This window comes from Cervus canadensis, chromosome 21, assembly GCF_019320065.1.
Source record: "Cervus canadensis isolate Bull #8, Minnesota chromosome 21, ASM1932006v1, whole genome shotgun sequence".
Lineage (NCBI taxonomy): Eukaryota > Metazoa > Chordata > Mammalia > Artiodactyla > Cervidae > Cervus > Cervus canadensis.
This window is the reverse complement of record NC_057406.1, coordinates 13,009,844-13,032,075: the sequence shown is the minus strand read 5'-3', so window position 1 is coordinate 13,032,075 and position 22,232 is coordinate 13,009,844. Positions and strand designations below refer to the sequence as shown.

General features: G+C 58.1%; 1 protein-coding gene across 4 annotated transcripts in view; it reads left to right on the top strand.

The window, feature by feature from the left end:
• TSPAN11 (tetraspanin 11) overlaps positions 1-22,232 on the top strand; it is a 65,521-nt gene that overhangs the window by 38,853 nt on the left and 4,436 nt on the right. For 2 of the 4 annotated variants that reach the window (XM_043440230.1, XM_043440229.1), the window contains 6 exons: positions 3,159-3,350; positions 15,282-15,356; positions 16,550-16,654; positions 17,804-17,962; positions 18,286-18,372; positions 18,512-18,616. In XM_043440230.1, the coding sequence (XP_043296165.1) occupies positions 3,159-3,350; positions 15,282-15,356; positions 16,550-16,654; positions 17,804-17,962; positions 18,286-18,372; positions 18,512-18,616 (723 nt within the window). Of the gene's footprint in view, positions 1-3,158; positions 3,351-15,281; positions 15,357-16,549; positions 16,655-17,803; positions 17,963-18,285; positions 18,373-18,511; positions 18,617-22,232 lie in introns of those variants that run through there. The other 2 variants (XM_043440232.1, XM_043440231.1) reach the window with 2 other exon arrangements.

The following is a 22,232-nucleotide window of genomic DNA, read 5'->3' as shown; positions in this document are numbered from 1 at the left end:
CCACTCCCCCTACATTAGAAGGCAAAGTCTTAACCACTGGACTAACCAGCGAAGTCCCTAAAGATGATTTTCTAAACAGCCAACCAGATTCCAAGGAGGACACCCCCTGGAGGACTTAAAACCCACTCTGTGTCCCCAGGAGATGCACGGGATACCCCAGGGGAGGGTTGGGGGCCCCATTGACTCAGACTTCTTCTGAAGGTCAGAACCAGTCTGGATTTGTTGCTCTCCAGACCCAAATCAGGGCACTGTGTCCACCCAGACCCTCCTGTGTGGGCAGGGGCCCTGCTGCCCCCGTGTCTGAGCTGCAGCCCCACTCCCTTGTAAGACCCCAGCTCATCTGTGACCGCAGGGCACCCTCTTCCTTTAGGGGTCAGTGTGCACCTCCCTACTTCCTCCCCTGGGAGCACGTAGTCTTTTCCTTTCTTGCATGATCTGCTTTTCATCCCTTTGAACCAAAAATCCTGCTCCTCGCTACCCCACCTTCTAAAGTTCCCATCGCAGCGAGCACCCTGATGCAGACAGGGAAGGGGGTGGGCAGTCCAGAGCCCGGCCAGGCACCTCCAGATGGTGGCCCAAAGGGAAGGTGTTCTTGGGGTCCTGCTTGGGGAGGGGGGACAGGACTCTGACCTCTGTTAACTAGGAAACTATTTAGTGGTTCTCAACTGGAAGCTACTGGAACTTAGTAAAGGAACCATACCAGGTCCCACCCCCAGTCACCTGAGTGATGCTCCGGGGTCCCCAGGCAGTGCAGCCCGACTAAGAAGTTCTGTCTTAGAGGATGAGAGATGGCGGGGGCCCCAGAGGCATCTATGCTGGGGTTGTTGTCTTTGCAAGCTGGGGCCACGACCCCTGAAGCAGGACACATTAGTTCATGTGGATGGCATTTCCCTGGGCACTGTGTGCAGAGCTTTTTATCAGATTCTCAGTGGGTTCCTTGTCCCCCAGCAAATTAGGTGTCCCCAGGGCAGTTCACGCCCATCCCTTTGGGTGGTTCTAGATCCAGTGTAAGCCTCTGGGGTTGACAAGCCTCGTGGATGATGTGCAGGTTTCTCTAAAGACCCTACACGCGCTAAAAGTTAGAGCCACTCAATGTGGTCACGTTGGCTGTTTCATGCTGCTCAGAATCTCTTCTTGGTAGTAGCATGTGCTTTTGATTAATAAGAAATGAGAAATGAATTATCACTTAATACACTGCGTTTGGTAGACAGAAGCCCTTCAAAACCTAAGATCTGTGGGAGAAAGTCATCAAAGGGGCCCTTGGTGATTAGAGGTTGGGAACTGCCGGCCTAATACACCCACATTGTTTGAGAGATGGAGACATGAGACCCAGAGAGGTTCAGGGACCATCTTTAGGTCACACAGCTAGTTTGCACAGTTGAGACCCTCAACCCCAAGCTTCTCAGGTGGACTGTAGGGGCAGAAAGAATATGTGCAGAATAGTTTGCTGGAAACCCTCTCTTGACACAGTCCCGTGAACCCAGTTGTAGGAAATCCCTTACTGGTCATGGAGGTTGTGTGGCCAGAGATAGCCCATGCGCTCAGAGGACTGGAAAGTCCGTCATAGTCCAGGATTTCATCAGATCTAAGATCCATCAGTTGTAAGATACACCCTTGTTTTCTGTACCACGAGGCAGGAGTGCTGCCAAGTGTGGTTGCCAGATGCCATCAACCATAAGATGTATCTTGATCTTTGTTGTTGGTGTTCAGTCACTCAGTTGTGTCTGACTCTTTGGGACCTCAAGGACGGCAGCACACCAGGCTTTCTTGTCCTTCTTTATCTCCTGGAGTTTGCTCAAATTCATGTCCATTGAGTCCATGATGCCATCCAACCATCTTGTCCTCTGTCATCCCCTTCTCCTCCGTCCTTCAGTCTTTCCCAGCATCAGGGTCTTTTCCAATGAGTCGGCTCTTCGAATCAGGTGGCCAAAGTATTGGAGCTTCAGCTTCAGCATCAGTCCTTCCAATGAATATTCAGGGTTGATTTCCTTTAAAATTGACTGGTATGATCTCCTTGCAGTTCAAGGGACTGCAAAAAATTTCGATCTTAAGAGATGTTACAATGTGAGAAAAAAAGTGTCATGGAATCAGAGCAGGTGGATTCCACTCAGAGCTGGTTCTCTTACCTGCTGGAGGTGCTAAGGGGGAATAAAATGGTCCTTAGAAGGAAACACGTGTATCTGAAAAGCAGGAGTGAGTCGAGAGCCTCCCAGCCCAGTGTGTGCAATCCCAGGTTGGAATACTCAGATTGGCCCTCAGCAGACTTGGATCTATGTCTCAGTCTTGAAACTTGAGGGCTGTGCTCATGAGCACATTCTAGTCCTTCTGGCTTCCGTTTCTTCATGTGCAAAAGAGGGGAAATGTGTGCTCCCGCCTGCCTGCCCTGAGCCTCTGGACTCTTGTAAAGCTCGGAAGAGGACATAGGAAGTTGAGTCCTAGAGGCGCCTGCTGCAGACTCATGGTTAAGGAGCCCCCACCCGCCCGCAGAGGTCCCCGTCCGGCCCCTGGAGGACACATACACACACACAAGCACACACACTCTGCCCGGGCATCACAGCCACAGGAAGGGTCATTGAGCCTCACTGTAGGAGGAACAGGGCAGGTGTGTTCCCAGGGCCCCTTCCTGGGATCAGGGCTAGAAAGGATCAGTCAGCAAACAGGACTTCTCCCCTCCTGCTCAATGTCCTGCCGTCCCAGAGCGACTCCAGCCTGTGGGGGCGTGTGTCCCTTCTGCCGAGGGGGCAGCACGGCTGAGCCACAGGCCAGGGCCCAGAGCTGGAGCCAGCTCTTCCCCATGTCTCCCCTTAAAGGTGGCGTAGCTCCCCTTCTTCTGGGGGCTTGTCCTCCATTGGTAGAGCACACGCAGGTAAGAAGCCCAGTCGTGTGGCCCCCCAGGGCAATGAGAAGAGGGCTGGTGAAAGTGTCCCTCACTCGCGGCAGGGACGCACGGGCATTGTGGTGGGAAGCAGGGGGCTGCAGGGTCAGACCCGGATTCTCGCTGTGTCCCTGCTTCTCCCCTCGACCGTGGACAAGCCTCCGTTTCCCCATCTGCTAAATGGGCAGCCAGACCCTTCCCCTGGGCTCCTCCAAGGACCAAGTGAGTGGATAGGCGAGAAGGGCCCCGTGTGGAGTGGGCGCTCAGACCCCATGTCCCGCAGGTGGGGGGCGCCGCGGTCATGGCCGTGGGCGTCTGGACCCTGGTGGAGAAGAGCGGCTACCTCAGCGTCCTGGCCTCCAGCACCTTCGCCGCCTCCGCCTACATCCTCATCTTCGCGGGCGCCCTCGTCATGGTGACCGGCTTCCTGGGCTTCGGCGCCATCATCCGCGAGGACAGGGGCTGCCTCTCTGCGGTGAGTGCCTTCCCGGTCCTGCCTGGTGCCAGGGCAGAGGGGGCCACCCGCCCGGGGCCTCCGACCACCTATTCCCCCCCACCCCCTGACCAGGCTCCGTGCTGAGAGCCCCACTCGGTGACACCGGCCCCGGCTCTGAGGCCTGCGGAAGGCTGGGGAGGGGTGGGTGGCCACGGGCCTGCTGTTTGCCACCGTCTCCAGGTTCTTATTAGGACGGAAGCCAGGAGGACACCTCCGTGGTGGTGGCAAAACTGCTCCCTCACCTCCTTCCCGTCTCCTCCTCTTCTTCCTCTGTCCAGGTTTTATCATGGCGATTTCCAAACCTAGGCTAAAATGAAAAGAACATTTTCATGAAGCTCGTGTCATCACCCAGGCTCACCTCCACCATCTCAGAGCCAATCCTCTCTGCCTGCACCGTCCCCCACCCCTGCCCCGCCCCCACCCGAGACCCTGTCAGTGCCTCAGGGTATACCCTGGAAATCAGGATTCTCTTTTTAGAAAGGGTAACGACAAGACCGTTATCATACCTAGAAACCATTAAGAGTCGTTCTTTATTTTATTTTTTTTAGAGTTGTTCTTTAATATCATGAAATAACCAGGCAATTTCAGATTTCCCCCATTGGGCCATAAGCTATTCTTTTTTTTGTTTTTTCAGTTTATTTGAATCAGGATGGAAGTGAGGTCTGTGTGTTAAAGTCGGTCGAGTTGTCCCTCAGGTCTCTCTCGGTCTCTCCGCTCCCCATCAATCTCCGACTCTTCCTCGCAGTGTATCTGCTGGAGGAACCAGGTCATTGATGGCTCTGCTCCCTCCCCATCTGGACTTTCCCATGCCATCCTGATGCTGCTTTGGGAGTTGGATGTAGAAGCTTGGTCAGACTCAGGTGGGATCGTTCAGGCAGGTGTTTGTTTCATGGGTGAGGTGGGCACAGGCTCCTTGACAAACACCCCATGGGAAGCTGGGAAGACTGCCCCCTACCACCACCACTGCTGGCCCTGAGCACCAGGGAAGGAAGTCAGGGCTATACCCTAGGGGGCAGAAGCTGGAGTCCCACTCTGGACTCCCAGGCCTGACCCTCCCTCCCTCCCTCCCTCCTGGGCACCTGTCAACAGATCAGGCTCCCTGGGGCCCGGCTGGTGTCTCCCCCTTCATGTCCCCAACCACAAGCTCTGTGTGGGCAGTAATTAAAAAGTGTTAGTCACTCAGTCGCATCCAACTCTTTGAAACCCCATGGACTGTAGCCCACCAGGATCCTCTGTCCATGGGGTTCTCCATACTGGAGCGGATTGCCATGCCCTCCTCCAGAGGATCTTCTCTACCCAGAGATCGAACCCAGGTCTTCTGCATTGCAGGTGGATTCTTTACCATCTGAGCCACCAGGGCAGGGGAGAGAGGCTGCAAAACATTCAGACATAGACAGGAAGGGCCAAGGCAGATCCAGTCTGAGTCTCAGTGAGGAACCAGGTTGAGCTACAGGGATCAGGTGACGGGAAGAAGCCTTGAGGTCAGTACCCACCCCCCGCCCCTCTTTACGTGTCCACTGCTGACCCAGCAGCCTGGGACCCGCACATCCAACCAGGGAGAGGAAGCTCCGTCCAGAGGGGCTGAGTCCCGGGCCTCTCTCACCAGCTGTGACCTAGTTTTAGCTCTGGATGCAGCAGTGTGCGTGTCCAGGCTCAGCGGGATGGCTCTCCGCTGCCTGGAAGAAGTTCTTAGTTCTGCTCTGAGGATCGCCCAGAGCAAGGTGCGGGCCGTGGGATATGGTGCCCGGGGAAGGAGGGAGCGTGAAGGGCCACAGGGACCAGCCTCCAGAGCATGGCTTTGACCTGACCTGTCCTTCCAGCCATGGGACGGGGGTGCCCTGAGCCAGCCTGTCCCCAACAATATCCCCCACGCCTGAGTCCCAGCGAGCCTGCTGATGCCCCTGATTGGACCACTGTGAGCTGGATGAGGGAGAACACAGGGCCTGACTGAGTGACCAGGGATGCAGTGTGATGGGGACGGGGAGGTCCAGCTGTGATGGGACAGAGGTTTACAGGGGCTGGGGCCACTGGGCTCTTCCCCTTGGCATCCTTGGGGACCAGAGGAGAGCCAAGGGGTCCATAACCGACCTGCCCAGTGCCGACCGCAGCCTCCCCTTCCTACACCGTCCATCTGTGAGACCTGTCCCGCCATCTGGCCTCCCCAATCACAGCCAGACTATCACGTGGTCTGAGACCTGCGCTGGGGAGGTAGGTGGGGGGGGCAACCAAGCAGGGAAGATGCAGAGACCCAGGAAGGCCAGAAGCTTGGGCCTGTGGCCTCGGCGCACACCTTTCACCCTTCTGAGCTTTGGAAGGTCAGCAAACAGATGTCTCATCTCCCTGGGCCTGGAGGCAGGACAGGAAGCCACAGGGACTGCTGGACAGGCTGGTCTGAGATGCCTTCCTCCTTCTAAACCCCACCTTGACCCTCCTGCCTGTGTTCACTTCCATCCACACAGAACTGATGGTCTCTTTGCCCTAGCATCACTAACCAGACACTTCAAAGAGGCGTCCACTTGAAAGTGAGGTCAGGAGAAAGTGCCCGTGTGTGTGCGCGCGTGCACACACACACACACACACACACCTATCTAGGAGTGTGGAGCCCAGGGCTTACAGACAGCAAACCTCAAAACCTGGTGTTTTCTTCCTTTGCTTTTCCGTGCCCGACCCTTGAAAGAATCAGAGACAGACCCAGTCTGGGGACTCAACAACAGGTGAGGGGGCAGACCCTGAGTCATCCAGCTGCTGGCCTATAGCCCCTGAATTACTGAGCATTGGAATGTTTTAACCAAGAAGACAGCTGTCAGACGTTTTTCCTCTGGTTAACCCAAATAGACATTTTAAAATCCAGGCTCCCATTTGAAGGCAAGTAGGAATGCTTAAGGCAGTTTAAAAGTGTTCTGTGGTTTCTGGAGTTTCCTTCCTGGTTTCGTTTCTTTTCTCCCCCTCCATGTCTGACTTCCTTTTGAAACCTTGAGTCAGCTAAAAGGAGAAGTGCAGTGAGTAGAACTCTATACAAAGTTGTCCCTGAAGAGGAGAGGGGGAGATGCAAGACCAGGCATCCGAGGAATGTATGTCCAGCTTAGCTCAGGCCGAGGAAGGGGCCTGACATCAAAAGCTCCCCTTGAGCTGCCGGGCGAGGGCTGGCCGGCTCCCATGGGCACGGCATCTGTCCCAGCCCGAGCCCTTCCTCCAACACATCTGCAGCCCCTCAGAGTCACTTTCCCCAGAAGGAAACGTTCATCGGGGACAGGAATAGCACGTCTTCGCTGGTGCCGAAATCATGATCAGTGAGGAGTCGGAAATCTGCAAAAGGGAAAAGGGAGCGGGGTTTAAATTATTCACACCAGCTCTTCTTTTTTAGCGCAGGCTGCGTGAATGAGCCGGGTCATTCAGGCCAGCCCAGTCCAAGACGATGACCAAGACAGATGCTGCCCTGATCGAACGCAAGGGATGTTTTTAGAGTTTTGAATACGGGCTCTGAACGCTCACATCTTTGGTCAGATGAAGATGAGAATGGGTGGTTCAGGCTCGGCTGGGTCTTCATCAGGGATTCTTTTATATTTAGGGGAGGGAGTTGAAAGAAGAAGTTCTAGAACCGGTTTCTGAAAATGAGGGGACCCCAAGTTGCAGCACCTCCATCGGGCTTCGTTAACCTGGGTAGTCAGGGCTGGAGTAGAAACTGTGTCTGGTGCAGCCTTCTCAGGAACCCCTTGGAAATCACCTGGCCCCTCCTGGCCACCTTGATGTCCCCATCCCCATACGGGGGGCTGGGGGAAGCATGAAGAGAACAAGGCAGTATTTTAGGTCTTAGGAAACGAGTCACCGCATTATATAAAGATCATCAAGTGTGGCTATAATTATCATTTGCATCACCAGCACCAGCTCCTTTGAGAAGGAGCCTAAATAAATGGAGTTATTCTTAGGGCCGTGACTCCCAGGGTCCCCGCATCTTGGCTGGGCCACTCTCTCCATAGAAGCATGCACAGGGTGCCTGGGTCTCCATGTCCATGGTTTTGACCATGTCCTCCCCAGGCTGGTTTCTTTCTTTCTTTTTCTGGGGAGGGGCACCCCATTCAGTATGTGGGATCATAGTTCCCCGAGTGGGGATCAAACCTGTGCCCCTTGCATTGGAAGCATGGAGTCTTAACCACTGGGCCACCAGGGAAGCTCCTCCCCAGGCTGGTTTTTCATCCACTCCTTACGTTGTCAGGGCCCCACCAGTCACCCAGCCAGTGGTCACAGCCTTGTCTGTTGGGCACTCTGATCTTGGTGTCACTGCCTGCGTGTGTCAAAGGAATGGGTCCTGCAGCCGAGGCTTGGGGAACCCCGACTCTGCCCCGTCAGAGAGGGCCTCTGCTTATCCACTTCGTATGGAGCAATGGAGGTGGGGAGTGGGCAAGAGGACCCTTACCAGGCTCTTGGGGAGGCAGGTATGAGTAGCCCCGGGAGCCATCCAGAAGGTGCCCCACGAGAGCCGCCACAGTCACCCGGGACCCCACTCTCCCAGCTGGGGCCTGGGCTGAACCCTGCTCTCCACCCCACCAGGACGGCATACAGTCACCTTCTAGACTCAGTCCCTTCTTCTCAGATCCTTCCGTCAGCCTCCTCCCCACCAGCCTCGCTTAGTTTAGGGGCTGCACAGGAAGGGGCTCCCTGGAGGCCAAGGGGTGAACCGCCCCACCCTCACTGCAGCCCAGGAAAAACAGACTTGCCCGAGGTCACACGGCCACCACCCCAGCTTGGTCCAGGCCCTTCCCCTGTCCCGGCCGCCGCTGTCCCGCCGCTGTCCCCACCTCCTGGAGACTCCCACACAGGAGTGGGCACTCAGCTTGTCATAACTTAGGGCCCATGGTTGGCGTCCCAGGTGCAAAGGGAAACAGGGGTGAGGACTGGAGGCCAGTTACCTGACTGCCTGCCACCTGGCCCCTGGGAAGTGGGGGTCAGGCTGCAGGGCGCTGGGGTGCAGGGATCAGCTGTGAGTGCACCAGAGAAGCACTTTGGCTGAGTTGGAGATGAGTCTAACGCAGCTGGAGCTTCCCAGGTGGCACTAGAGGTAAAGAACCCACCTGCCAATGCACGAGATGCAAGAGATGCGGGTTCAATCCCTGGGTAGCAGGTCAGGGGCTCATGGCAACAGTTGCTATGGGCCTTTGTCAGTTCTGGAGATAACCTTGGTGGGGCACTCTGCATCTGTGGCCTTGGTCTAGGGCTCCACACGAACCTTATTCCACAAGCAAGCGCCCAGCAAGGATGGCCCAGTGAGGGCTGGCCGTGGAGCAGAGCTGATGTGGAGAGGAAAAACTCCCCTCCCAGCCTGGCCCTCTCTCTGCTCCCAGCGCCTCAAGTATACCCCTGCTCCCAGCCCCTCAGACCCCTCAGGTATCAGCATCAGACAGGAACTAGAGCACACCCCGGCGTCCTGCCGAGCAGCCCCCGGCCGGGTGGAGTCACCGTGGCTGGGCTGTGAGCCCCAGGTTGGGGCAAGGAGGGTAGAGGTCACCTTCATCCTTCCAACAGTGACATTTTGTTACTGGAATGGCTCCAGGCTCCAAAATCCACGTCCTCACTTTTCTGCACGAACAAGTAGGCAGCTGCGCCCCTGAGCCCTGACTGCCTCCAGCCGGCAGTTAATTGCCAGCAAATAACGTGGCCTGAGGTCACTGCTGCTCAAACAGCTGGCTCTGTCTTTTCCGGTCCAGCCTCTTTGGCTGCTCCAAGCTCCCTGACCCTCCCACGGCCGTGATCAGAGAGCACAGCCAAGCTGGGGGCTGCAGGCCGGCTCTTCTTCTTCCTGAGACTTAAGCTCGGCTGCACCTGACTCTGCTCTCTCCCCACCGCCCTGAGTCAAGCCAGCCGGTGTCTCTGCCTCACCCCCACCTGCCTGGACACCGAGCCAGCTGTGGCTTGGTCTCCATCCCTGACTGTGCTGAGTGTGGAGGAGACAGAGGAGAAAACCTTTGGCCAAGCCCCCTTTTTTGTGGCAGAAGCAGTCCTGTGGAGAAATTCCCAAAGTCCAGTGGTACAAAGTTCTTAAAACTGACCTCAAGGACAGCACCAGCTAGGCTAAGCTGCCCAGTCTCGTGGGCACCAAGTGAATCCACCCCAGAAACTATATCTGGGGCTCAGCTTGCCCCAGATATAGGCAGGGTTAGTCCATCTGAAAACCCAATTAATCACCTTAATGTCACAAGGAGGAATATTTTTGCATGGTTCCTGCGGAGTCTCTCATTAAAGAAGGTATCAGTTTGGTTCAGAAAGGGTTGTGCTGTTTCAACTTCATTTAGAATCCATAGCTATAGAAACCATCCACCTTTTCTTCCAGTGCAAACTACTCCATTAGAGAATTAAAGAAAAAAAAAATGTTAGTAGATGGTACAGGGTGGAGGTGAATGTTTGGGTCCTGTTCTGTCTTAGCAGGCTGGTCCATTCTGTGACTGGGCTCCAGTCTGGCATGTTTGGAAGGGGCCTTTCCTGATGGAGGGCTCTGGGGCAGAGGTTCTGAGAGCTGCCCTTGGAAATCTCATTACTGGTTTCTATCAGATCAAGATTTGGGGGGTCAGTTCTGGAAGGATGGGGGGCAGGGCTGAGTACAGGATTGGGAGGCGGTCACAAAACTCAGCAAGGGGCAGGGGTCTGGGAGGAGTGGGTTTGGGTGAGCTCCTTTCACCCCGAAGAGCAGGGGGACAGGACGAGATGCAGGTCAGAGCCAGAGGGTGAACATCCCCAGGGGTCGGACAGGCCTGAGTCCCGGGAGTCAGATGGGGTCAGGAGGAAGGGTGTGGCCACGAGGTCACGGTCAGGACCTTCTGGCTCGGGGAGGGCTTTGCGGAGGCCTTGCCAGAGCCCAGACTAGACGGTGCTCAGCTGCACACACAGATATGGTCAGGGCAGCAAACCCAGGCAGGACCGGCAGAGACCGAGGCATGCCTGGTGTGCACACGAGGGGGTGTAGCTCAGCTGGGCAGTCACTGGACTCGGAGGGTCAGGCTGGGCTGAGTAGAGTGAACGGGACGGACGTAGACATTCAAGCTGGGGCCGTGACTCCAGCACAGGCGTGAAGGCTCAGGGCCCTTCGGGAGGAGGTGGGCTGCCCAGGGCGGGGCGTGCCTGGCCTGCCCGGAGGGCGCTCAGGCTAGGGGCTGACTGGTGGTTGGAGAGAGACCTCCTGTGCCTAGTTGCCCCTCTGCCTCTTGTCACCACCCTCTCCTGACGCCCGGCGTCCCCCCAACCCTGGCCCCCCACCATGAGCTCAGCCAACCCATCTGCCCGCCGCCCCCCATGCTGTCAGCCTTCAAGGACACCCAGTGGGGTCAGCACTGAGCTCTGCAGCCAGGATCCCTGGATTCAATTCCAGACTTGGCGTGACCTCAGCCACACTGTAACCCCTCCATGCACACGTGTGACGCTGGGGCCATAGAGCCGTGTGACAAACAGGGTCATGCGCGGAGCACCTGCTGGGTGTGCTTGGGGAGCACCTGGGTGGATCAGGCACCGATTCTGCCCAGGGAGGGCTAATTTGGGGCTGGGGGGTTGTTTTGGTATAGGGGATCCTGCCCACCGCTCCCCTATAGAAAACCTGCCTTTCCCCTGTTCCTGAGAAGGCGGCACCCGTGAACAGTTATCACCCACTAAGCCACAGGCTGGGAATTCTGGTGGCCTCATGGGGATGGTAGGCTTGGGGTCCATTACGTCCTGACTCACGTTGAAATACGACTTCTGCAAATGACTCACAGGGGATCTGAGAACTTTTTACTGCCTTTTGTTAATAATTCCAAACTAACACCAAACCAGATTTAAAGGGGACACACTGTAGCTTGAGAATCTTCATGCTTCCCAGAAACAAGTACTACACACAGACCTTCAGGGCCAGCCCTTTCCCAAGGACCCACCTGGGGACCCCAGAGTGCCCCCCAGACAGCAGCATCTTCTCTGCACTCCAGGTCCCACGGTGCCCTCAGCTGAAGCCATATAGACGTCCCTCATCCTTCCCTGAATCGTGGTCAGCAACCTCCTGCCGTGAAGGTGCCCTCCCAGGCAGGTGCAGGGTAAAACCCCTCACCTGCTTCTCTGTGTTGTCTCAGGCTTCTCAGGGCCCAGACAACCTTCCTCAGACACGTTTTTGCCATGTCTCCCGTAGTACTTAGAGGCACACACGCAAATCAAGTCCCAGCATCAGCCTCAGAGCCAGAAGGTAAATGTGTGAGTCAGAGTTTCTCAGCGGCCTTGGCACCGGTGACATTTAGGCCAGATCATCTTTGCCATGGGACCTGCCCCATGACCGTGTCCCCGGGGCCTCTGCCCACTCGAAGCCAACAGCACTCCTTCTCCAAGTTGTAACAACAACAACAACAAAAAATGCCTCCGGACATCGCCGGTTGTCCCTGGGGGCAGAATCGTGCCAGGTGGAGAAGTTTTGGCATAAATTAAACTAAAGCCACAGTTCCACGCCATCCGCAGATCAGAAAAGGATTAAGCTGCTGCCCCCACGTGTGGGCTGCAAGCTGTGGCCAGTTCCCCATCTCACAGGCACGCTCCATGAGAAGCACACTTGCAGGTCTCTTTTCGGGGCTGTTTTCCAAGCCTGGCGACCCAGCTCTGCTTCAGGCCCTGAGGAAGAGCCAGAGGAGGTTAAGAGAGGGGCCCGCTCCCCAGGGGCTCATGGCCACCTGGGGAGAGAGTGCAGTAGCACTGACGCAGCCTCCAGGGAGCAGTGGGTGAAGTCACGTCCCTCACCCAGTGGAGGCCACTCGTACACCTGGGGACTGCTGCATGAGGACCCGGAGGTGGGCAGGGGGAAGCCACAGTGGAGGACCAGTGCCTGGTCAAGGGGAGAAGGGGCCAAACAGGCGTTGTTGTTGGGAGACGAAGCAGGTAAAGCGCTGAGGCACTGGGGCTGGGACCCAGGGTGGGCTTGTGGGGGGCTGTGATGAGTTGCACATGGAAGGCCAGGTAGGCCTGCCTGGGACTCCAGGTAGGGAACAGGGCAAAGAAAGGCTGGGAGGCTGGGCCTGGATTAAGGGACCGTCTACACAGACTTCTGTGCCGTGGGAGTGCTAAGATGATGTGGCTGGACCAGGGGAGTCAGGGCAGGCTTGGTGGAGTGCAAGGTGGGGTGCAAAGATGAGGCGTGTTACAGGTCATGGCCCCCAGTGGCAGAGCCCCGCCACCCCCCCCCCCGCCCCAGCCCTGACTCCCCATGCCCAGGCTGCAGCCAGCCCCGCTCTAGAAGCCAGACTGCCAGGTTCCCTGTGTAGGAGGATCTCCGTGCAGGAGGGTCCCAGTGAGCACGACCCTTCCCCACCCCCAGGGTCTGTCACCCTGAGCTGTGACTCAGGGCCTCCCCCGCGCAGGTGAGTGACACGCCTGCAACCACCGAAGCTGCTGCCTGGAGCCGGCGCCCTGCCCACTGATCACCCCACCACTGGCACCTGCTGTCCATCCTGCAGAGCCCCGGCCTGGCCCTCACTCCCCTTGCAGAGGCATCTTCACATCTGGAGCACTGGTGGGAGGGAGCCTGGAAGCGTCTCAGGAACGCCCCCGTCCCTCCTGACAGCTCTTGCAGGTCACAGGTTGGGTAGCACGTTTGACACCCGCTTGATGCCTCAGGGCGGTTTTGAGTGGCTGGCAGGTACTCATTTAGCCTGCCATCGCGTCAGGATGTGGCTGGGTCCCCCCCTTCCCATCAGCCCTCCGCCCCAGCCCAGCTTCGGGAGCAACTGTGGCAGCGATGTCCCGGGGGCAGCACGGGCCACCCTGCCACGTGATCCATGGCTAGAGGGGCGCTGGGCCTCCCAGCACTGAGGGCCCCGGTGTGCACTCAGGAAGCCTGGGAGCGGTCACTGCGAGTAGGGTCCAGGTGGCAGGAGGGTGGTCTCAGTAACCGGTGGGCAGGGGAACAGGGGCTGTCAGCCGCTAGAGGAGGGTGGAGGGGGCGGCAGGCTAGTGCCGTCATCCCAACCACTGGTTCAGCCGCACAGGCCTGGCTGTGGGGGCTTACGGGGGCAGAAACGCTGGTTCCAGCCCCCCACTCACTGAGCTACATCATCTGCTTCACACAAGGCACCAGGGCCCCCCACGTGGAGCCAGCCGGTGGCTGAGCCTGGACTCGAGCCTGGATGTCAGCCGACATCCCATCACTGCTCCTTGGGTTTCCAGGCCCTGTATCCAGGCCCCATATCCCAGAGGTTCCTCCAGCAGCAAGGGCGCATCCACAGACCTGTGAGAGGCCTCCAACCTTGGCTTATCTGGACACCGTTCCACTTACAGGGGGACCCCTTCATCCAGACTCCTCCCCATAGCAGGAAAGGTCCATGGGACCCTCGTGGAACCTGCTGCTCCCATCCCCACCTCTCATCCAGGCGTCTAGGAGCCTGGAGAGCCCCGTGCTTCCACCCAGAACCCTCACGGGCATGAGGGTCCCGTGAACCTGGCCTTGCTTCACATCCTCGCCGAGGGAAGGCCGGGGCTCCTGGCCCTGCTGGGGGACGGACAGAGCTCAGACATGCAGGCTTTCCCAGAGCAGCGCTGACCCTGAGGCAGGGTGGAGAAGGGGGCCAGGGACCCCCGCCGCGCTCTTGCCTCAGGCCCCACCCCACCCATACTTGGGGCCCTGCTGGCAGCTCTCATGCTGGGAAGGCAGGGCCCAGGAAGATGCCTGTGGGTAGAGGGGGTGATTTACTCAGCCTGAAAGGACTGGCTCTCAGTGGAAAGTTCTTCCTCTGTGCCAGCTGCCTCAGGGGCTGGGAGGTGGTCAAGCTAGCCCTGCAGCCGCATGGACTGGCATCACCCCGGAACTGGCTTCCCACTTGTACTTCCTGCCCTCCTCCTGGCCCCTGCCTGATGAGCCCTGGTTGCCACATTCACCCCCAGGCCGAGCCTTCCCTGGAGTCCAGTGACCCAGTGGCCGGTGGGTGGGCGGTTCCCCCCGGGGAGAAGGAGGCGGCACCAGCCAGTGATGGGGGCGTGGCCTCTTCTTCCCCGTCCTCCTCTCTCCCCCTCCCTCCTCCCCATCCTCCCTCAGTCCCCTCCCTGTCCCTCCCGGCCACACGGGTCTGGTCTGGCAGGCATTCCCGACCCCTTGGCTCCTGCAAGAACACCGCAGGACAGGCAGTGACTCCAGGCGGGGGTGGGAGAGGGGTGCGGACCCGTCCCCCCGCGGTCACCGTGCGTGCACAGCCTGGAACCCAGCCGGCAGGGCTGTGACGGGCAGAGCGGTGCTGAGGGGCGTTTAGAGCCCCGGCAGGGCCCTGCAGAGCTGGAAGAGGACAGGACAGTGCCTGTCCCGGGATTTCGCTTTGCTGTTTCCCAGCCTCAGCTGTTGCTGCCTAGCCGGTCTCTATATACTCAGCCTTGCCTCTCTCTCTACTCCCTGAACTCCAGCCCCACCTCCCCTGAGCGCTGTACTCCCTCCAGGCTTCCCCATGCTCTCCCCTCCATCTAGAATGTGCATCCTTTCTCCTTCACCTGGCATCTCATTCTCAGAGATGCTACTCGGGTGTCACCTCCTCCAGGGAGCCCACTCTGACTGCTCCCCCCAACCCGGGGCCTCCCATAGTTTCTAGAACTTGCACCATAGTAGCGTTTATAACACTACGTCATGATCACATACTTATCTGTCCCCTCCACCAATAATTGAGGGCAATAATTGCCTTACTCTACCATACCTGGCATATGGTAGGTATTTAACAAACACTGGCTGTGTGCTCGGATTAATGAACTGATAGCAGATCAGTGCGTGAAAGGTTGAGAGGGAAACTCCAGCCAGGAGAGGTGGGTGTGTCCAGAAGATGCTGTGAGGGATGGGGGTCCCCATTGTTCTGGGGAAGTGTTTGTCAGGGGTCCTGAGGGGCCAGATGGCCGCCCAGGCCTGACCCTCCCCCCGTGACTGCCTTCTCTCCTTGCTTCTAGTATTTCTGCCTGTTGCTGGTGATCTTCCTCGTTGAGCTGGTAGCGGGCGTCCTGGCCCACGTGTACTACCAGAGGGTGAGTGGAACGCCCTCCTTGTGTTTACTTTCCCCATCAGCACCCCCAGGAGGGGACCACAGTGGGAGGGGTGCACAGGGGCAGGGAGGCAGCGACACATGGGTGGTCCCAGGCCTCCCCTGCCTGCTCTGGACAAGGAAGAAGTGGTCAGACCCCTCCCACTGGGCGGTCTGTGACTCAGGGGTGATACTCAGCTCTTACAGACAGATGACCACATTGTTCTTTCACACCAGCGCCCATGTGACTGACAGATATCTCCAGATAACTATGTAAATATTTTGAATGGATGCGTGCGTGCTCAGTCATGTCCGACTCTTTGCGACCCCCATGGACTGTAGCCCTCCAGGCTCCTCTGTCCATGAAATTTTTCAGGCAAGAATACTGGAATGGGTTGCCATTCTCCAGGGAATCTTCCCAACCTGCGGATTGAACCTGTGGTTTGCATTGCAGGCAGGTTCTTTACCACTGAGCCACCAGGGAAGCCCTATTTTGAATATCACCTTGTAATCAAAATGAAAATCAACACATACAGACAGCCCTCCATATTCATGGGTTCCAGATTCACAGATTCAACCAACCTTGGATCAAAACTATTCAGAAAATAATTCCAGAAAACTCCCTAAAGCAGAACGTGAATTTGCCATGCACAAATGTTTATGTCGCATTTACATTGAATTTACAGCTGTTACTACAGTGTTTACGTGGCATTAGGTATTATCAGTAATCTAGAGATGACTCAAGTATACAGGAGGGTGCGCATAAGTGATATGCAAACACTGCGCCATCTTATTTAAGGGACTTGAGCATCCATGGAGGATCCATGCTGGCCCTGGAACCAATCCCTGGGTACCAAAGGATGATCTAAAGTCACCTGGTGCCCGGCCTCCCCTTTGCCATCCCACCAGCCTGGAACTGTGGTCCCCCACCTGTCTCCCATTTCCATCTATCACACTCTGCCCTGACACAGGATAACAGCCTTTGCAACACCATCTTCACAGATCCTGCCTTCTGTGCAGCCTCCTTCCCATGGTCCTCTGGTCCTGGGCAGTCAGAGAGGGCTTCCTGGAGGAGGTGACACCTGAGTGGCATCTCTAAGGATGAGATGCCAGGTGAAGGAGGCATGGCCTTAGAGGGGCCTGGGGGCAGTCGGTGGGTGGTTCTGCTAATGCACCTTCCCTCTCCATGATCCTCAGCTGAGCGACGAGCTGAAGCAACACTTAACCCGGACCCTGGCCGAGAACTACAGGCAGCCTGGCGCTGCGGAAATCACAGCATCTGTGGACCGTCTACAGCAGGATGTAAGCATCGCCCTGGGGCCTGAAGGCCACGCAGACATGGTTCCCATTCTGTCTCTGTCCCTGCCCGTCTGTGTGACCCTGGGCGAGTTACTCACCTTCTCTGAGCCTAACTTGCCATGTCTCTGAAATGAAGCCTCACAGGGTGTGGGAGCATTAACTGCAGTCCCCTGGGTAGAAGGCCCTCCCCCGTGACAGTGCTTCCTGGGTCCTGGTTCGCTCCTTCCTCCCCTTCCTCTGCACTCCCCTCTGGGTACCTGGTGGGCAGCAAGCTGGCCGTGCCAGGATCCAGGCTCTTCCCATCAGCAGGGCCTCCTCCTTCCGCCCTGGGGAACTGACGGCCGCGGCTCCAGGAGAATGAACTGAAACAGGGAGAGTGTTTTAGAAAAGCAGCTGTGAGAATTTCCCAGTTACGAGCTATCAGGCAGAACTCAGGGAATGGGGGGGTGGGTCTCTCCTTGCCAAGAAGGGACTCGCGATCCCCCAGTGAGGCCCACAGTCCTGCAGAGGTCGGGGAGGGGCACCCGGACCTCAGGCCAACACGGTCGCCACTGGCCACACGTGGCTCTTTACATCCAAAGGTAAGACCTCGGCCTTATTCAGCACTCACACCGGCCCTTCTGGTCAGCACTGATCTGCCCGTGCAGAGGCCTCTGGGACACCTCTGTGTCCTGCAGGTCTGGGGGCGCTGAAGCTTCGAGGCCTGGATGGGGGACACCTGAGCTTCTGGCAAGACTGAATCACTGTCCTGGGGGTCCTATCTCCCTGGATGACCAGGAACCCACACCCTGGTAGTTTGGTGCTGCCCTGGGCCTGCCACACACGGGTACACAGCCCTCCTCCCTCGAGGACCTGCCAGCACCCACCCCCTGCCCACCCATCTTCTCCCAGATCCTCCCTGCCCCCAGGACACCCAGCACAATCTCCTTAAAGGACATGGGTGGCCCAAAGAGGTAGCCATCAGTGTTCCTGCAGCCAGTTCCCCACTTGCCTGGAGAGAAGCGCCCTCACCCCCACCCAGAGCCAGCTCCCTGCTCAAAACAGGGAAAGCAAAAAGTCTCCAGCAAATAGGGATGAGGTTAGGGTCTGAATACTGTCCTGCGGCGGCCCGGGCTCCCTCCTCACCTCCAGCCTCTGCCTCTCCCCGCCCAGTTCAAGTGCTGCGGGAGCAACAGCTCAGCCGACTGGCTTCAGAGCAGCTACATCCTGTCTCCAGAGGCCGAGGGCCGCCGGGTGCCGGACAGCTGCTGCAAGACGGTGGTGGCACGCTGCGGCCAGCGGGCACACCCCTCCAACATCTACAAGGTGGAGGTGAGTGCCGGTCCCGCGGAGCCTGGAAAGCCCGGGCAGGTGGGCGGGGTGGTGGAGATCACATTTACTCTGACCACAAGACGGCGGTGGGCCTTCAAAGGTCCACACAAAGTCTGGGGGCTGCAGCTGCTCCAGGAATATTTGGGGACATCGTGGCATGCCCCTGGGTCACCTAAGAAACCCATGGGCACTTGAGAGGCTAGACCTGGCCCTTTAAGTGTCTGGCCTCCCTCAGCGGGGAGCAGCCCCCACCAGCCTTTCCTCCCCATCCTCACCCACTTCCGGGCCAAGGTGTGTGTGTGACCTTCCTACCTGCCTTCCAGGGAGGGTGCATCAGCAAGCTGGAGCAGTTCCTGGCTGACCACCTGCTGCTCATGGGGGCCGTGGGCATCGGGGTGGCCTGCCTGCAGGTGAGTTGGAGCGAGGATTCTAGGGGGGGTGGTGTCTGGAGCCCCGAACCCCTCTCTCGCTGGCTGAGATCTCAGATCCTGGCCCTCTGCCTGCCCCTGCCCAACCTGCCCTCTCCTCTCCCATCTTTCCCCTCTGCAGCCAAGGTCACTCTCTTCCCCCAGAAAACATGAAGGAAAAGGCCCTGGGGGCCACCTTGAACTTGTCAGGAGCAAAGACCTGGGAGGAGTGGGAGTGTGGGTGCAGGTATGTGCATGCACTCTGTGTGTGCACGCCGGCCTGCTGTGGTGTGCGTGGGGTCCGTGGGTGTGTCTGCATGTGCCCAGGTGTACGTGGTGGGGGCTGGATGCACGTATGTGTTTAGGCGTGCTGTGCATGTGTGTATATGTCCGTGCATGGACACGCACTCATTCCTCTGTGTGTGTGATGTGTGTGTGTGTTTACTCCTGGGGAGGTGTGCACCCCTATGTACACCCTGCTGTGTGCTCCGAGGATGAGTGATGCTTTGGCTCCATTTGATCGCTCACACCCCTCCCCCAGCCACCACCCAGGGGTCCTGTGGAAGGTGGAGGGAGTGGACTCAGGAGGGGCAGATGCAGTGAGTAAGGGTTCTGCAGGCCCACCTCGCCTGGCACAGCTAGAGTAGTTGATTCCCCACAAAGTGTCACCCCCAAATCCCCATCCCAGGAGGTCAGAGCAGAGGCCAGCATCACAGGACCCGTCCTGTCCAGCCCCTGCTCTGGTGCGACTTGAGAGCTCACTTCCCCGCCCCTCAGGGCCTTCATCCGCAGGGAGCAGCTCATTCCCAGCCACAAGAGGTGTCAGTGGGAAAGGGGGTACCTGGTTCATGGAAGGCCTCCCTGAGTGCTCTCCTCCAACCCTGCCACGGCCAGGGCCTATCCAAGCCAGCAGATCAGAGGGCCAATGGCCCGAGGGTCTCACTCCATGAGCTGGCACCAGGCCCCTGGCTCCTGGTCCTTCGTTTTCCCAGGCTCTGTCCCTGATGCAGGGTCCTTGGAGAGAATTGGGGTGGTGGTGGCCGTTAGCTTGGGAGCCTCCCCGGGTAGGGTTCCTTCTGATCACCATCTCCACCTGTGCACCCAGGGGACCTGGCTGCCACCCAGGGTGGGTGGGAGATGGCCCACCCTCTGGTGGAGGCCAGCCAACCTAGGGCTGGCTATTCCGTCTCTGAGCCTCGGTTCCTCATTTGTAAACGGGGCTGGTCATACCAGATCAGTGACCAGAGGGCACGGTGCACGTGCAGTGGTGACAGTGTGCACGTCAATCACTCGGCTCATCGCAAACGGACTGCAGCTGCTCAGGAAATGGTACCCACCACCATGTTATCATTTGCACGTGGGCATGGCATCTCTCAAGAGAGCCGGTGGTGTCCTGGCCAGACCAGCCCGTCCCCTTCAGCCCCCACTCAACTGCAGGCACAGCGTGTCTGGGGGGCATTCACACGGCCCCGTCGTACCTACCCAGGCAGGCCTCCTGTGCAAAGCACTTACCCCCGGGAGCTGCCAGCCTGACTGGGGAGGGGGTGTGCCTCCCTCACCCCAACTTTCCGGACACCTCCTGCCGACTTCAGGTGTTGGGGACCTGTTCTGCGGACACTGACTGGATCTTGGCTTCACTTTCTGTCCATTTCCTCCTGACCTCTGCCCTCAAAAGCCTGAAGCTGAAGACAAGGGCAGTGATGCCAAGGGCAGGGAATGGGATGACCACCGAGCCTGAGGTCAGGCAAGTCCAGCCATAGGAGCGAGGAAGTCGGGTCACCAGGCAGGGCTCACAGCCTCGCATTGACTCCACCATGGGCAGCTCATCCTTCACAGTGCCCTGCAGAAATGTGCTCCTGTCCCCGAGAGAGTATCACCGGGCCACCACCAGGGACCCATCCCTGGCCATTTTCTCTGTCCATTCCATCCATTCTGCTGCAGCAACCAAGCCTCGGGCTCCATCGCCCCCTGCCGTCCAGTGCTGGAACTACCGCCCGGCCTTGAGGGGCTCAGGCCAGCCGGGCCCCCAGGCTGTCATTCTCCACCCGGCACCCAGAAACCTTCCCTGCTCACACACGGACCTGGCACTTTGGAGATCCCCAGGAGATACGAGGCCAAGATGTCCTCTCCCCCTGCCTCCAGGAACGGGGTGGGAAGGTCATGCCTGGGAGTTGGAGGCCCCCGTCATAGACCGAGCTTCCTCTTCCATGTGACCTGGGGGGGGGGGGCCACCCTTCTTCCTCCAGAGCCTCAGTTCCCTTACTTGTAATGTGGAGGAATGAGATGTCTGCAAGCCTTTTTAAGCAGCAGCGTTCTCTCATCGGGGCTTCCCCAGTGGTGCTAGTGGTAAAGAACCTGCCTGCCAATGCAAGAGATGTAAGAGAGGTGGGTTCGATCTCTGGATTGGGAAGATCCCCTGGAGGAGGAAATGACCATCCACTCCAGTATCCTTGCCTGGAGAATCCCCATGGACCAAGGAGCCTGGAGGGCTACAGTCCATAGGGTTGCAAGGACACGACTAAAGTGACTTAGCATGCAGCACGTTCTCTCATTGGTGGGAATCTCCCCCAGGAGCCCGGTTTATTCAACGTGAGGCCAGAGCTGACCTGATGGAAGGAAGCAGGAGTCAGGAGGCTGTCATGACAGCCGTCCGGAATAGCCTCCCGTGGTTTTCCAGGAAGGATCGTGCCTCAATGAGACTGAGGTGCTGCGGCTCCTGGATGTCTCATGAATTCTCTGAAGACCAAGCAGAAAACAATGATGAACGGAGCAAACCTGCTTCCAGCCAGACATCACGTGCTGCCTCCCAAACTCGCGGACCAGGCACTGGTCTGCCTGCAGAGAAGCTGGCAGGCTAAATGGCCAGGATGCAAGAAGGGACAGGCCTCCTGGAGCCTCCAGGCTGTGATCCTCAGCCCAGGCTGCACGTTGGGGTCACCTGGTGAGCTTTGAAAGGTCCAAGGCCAGGCTGCATCCCAGCACAATGAGACAACACCATCTGCGGCCAGCACCCTGGCCACAGTGCCAGGGTCAAGCGCCTGGGCCCCACGGAGGCTGGCCCAGCAGCCCGTCCTGCCCGCCCTCCGCCTCCTCCTGCTCCCACAGTGTTTCCTGGGTGTTTTCTGCTCACAGCCGGTGGTGCAGATTCCTCTGTGTCCTCTGTCGGGAAGCGGACGCTGGGGCTCTTTCAGGGACCAGGTAGTTAGTAGCCACGGCTCATCTGCATGTATCGGGATGGTGTGTCTGTGTGTGTGCATGCACATGTGTGTGTGTACACGTGTGTGTGTGTGTGTGTGGACACTCATTGACGTCCACCTCACTGTGCCTTCCCCGGGGCGCCCTGGGGCCACATGTCGTGTACAGAGCGCTGGGCGCTCGGTCCTCCGGGTCCTCCCCAGCGTGAGGCATGCACCTTAGAAGATGCAGCCGTGAGTCTGTGCTGGGCTGGCTGCTCCCATCTGGCCTCCCCTTCAACAAGGGTCAGAAAGGTCCAGGTGACCCTGCAGGACGAGTCATCAAGCTCTGAGGTGGGGACAGGGCAGAGAGCATGCCCGACACTTGGGCAGAATGGCTGTGACAGCCACCGGCTTAGAGCAAAAATGAGATGAGCTCTAAGCCACCTTTCAGCCCAAGACTGAGTCCCCTGGGTGGATTAGCACTGCTCTTAGCACCAAGTCTGACAGCTGAAAGCAGTGTTCCCAGGGGGTGAACCTCCCACATGGGGACAGAGTTGGGAGGAGGAAGGGGACCCCGAAGGGCTCACCCTCTGTGCCTTCCTTGAGCCTCTCGAAGAGAAACTAGTGTCTGCCAGTCCTGGGGCGTCCTCGTCCACCTGTCCTCAGGTTGTCCAGAGGTATCCCAGA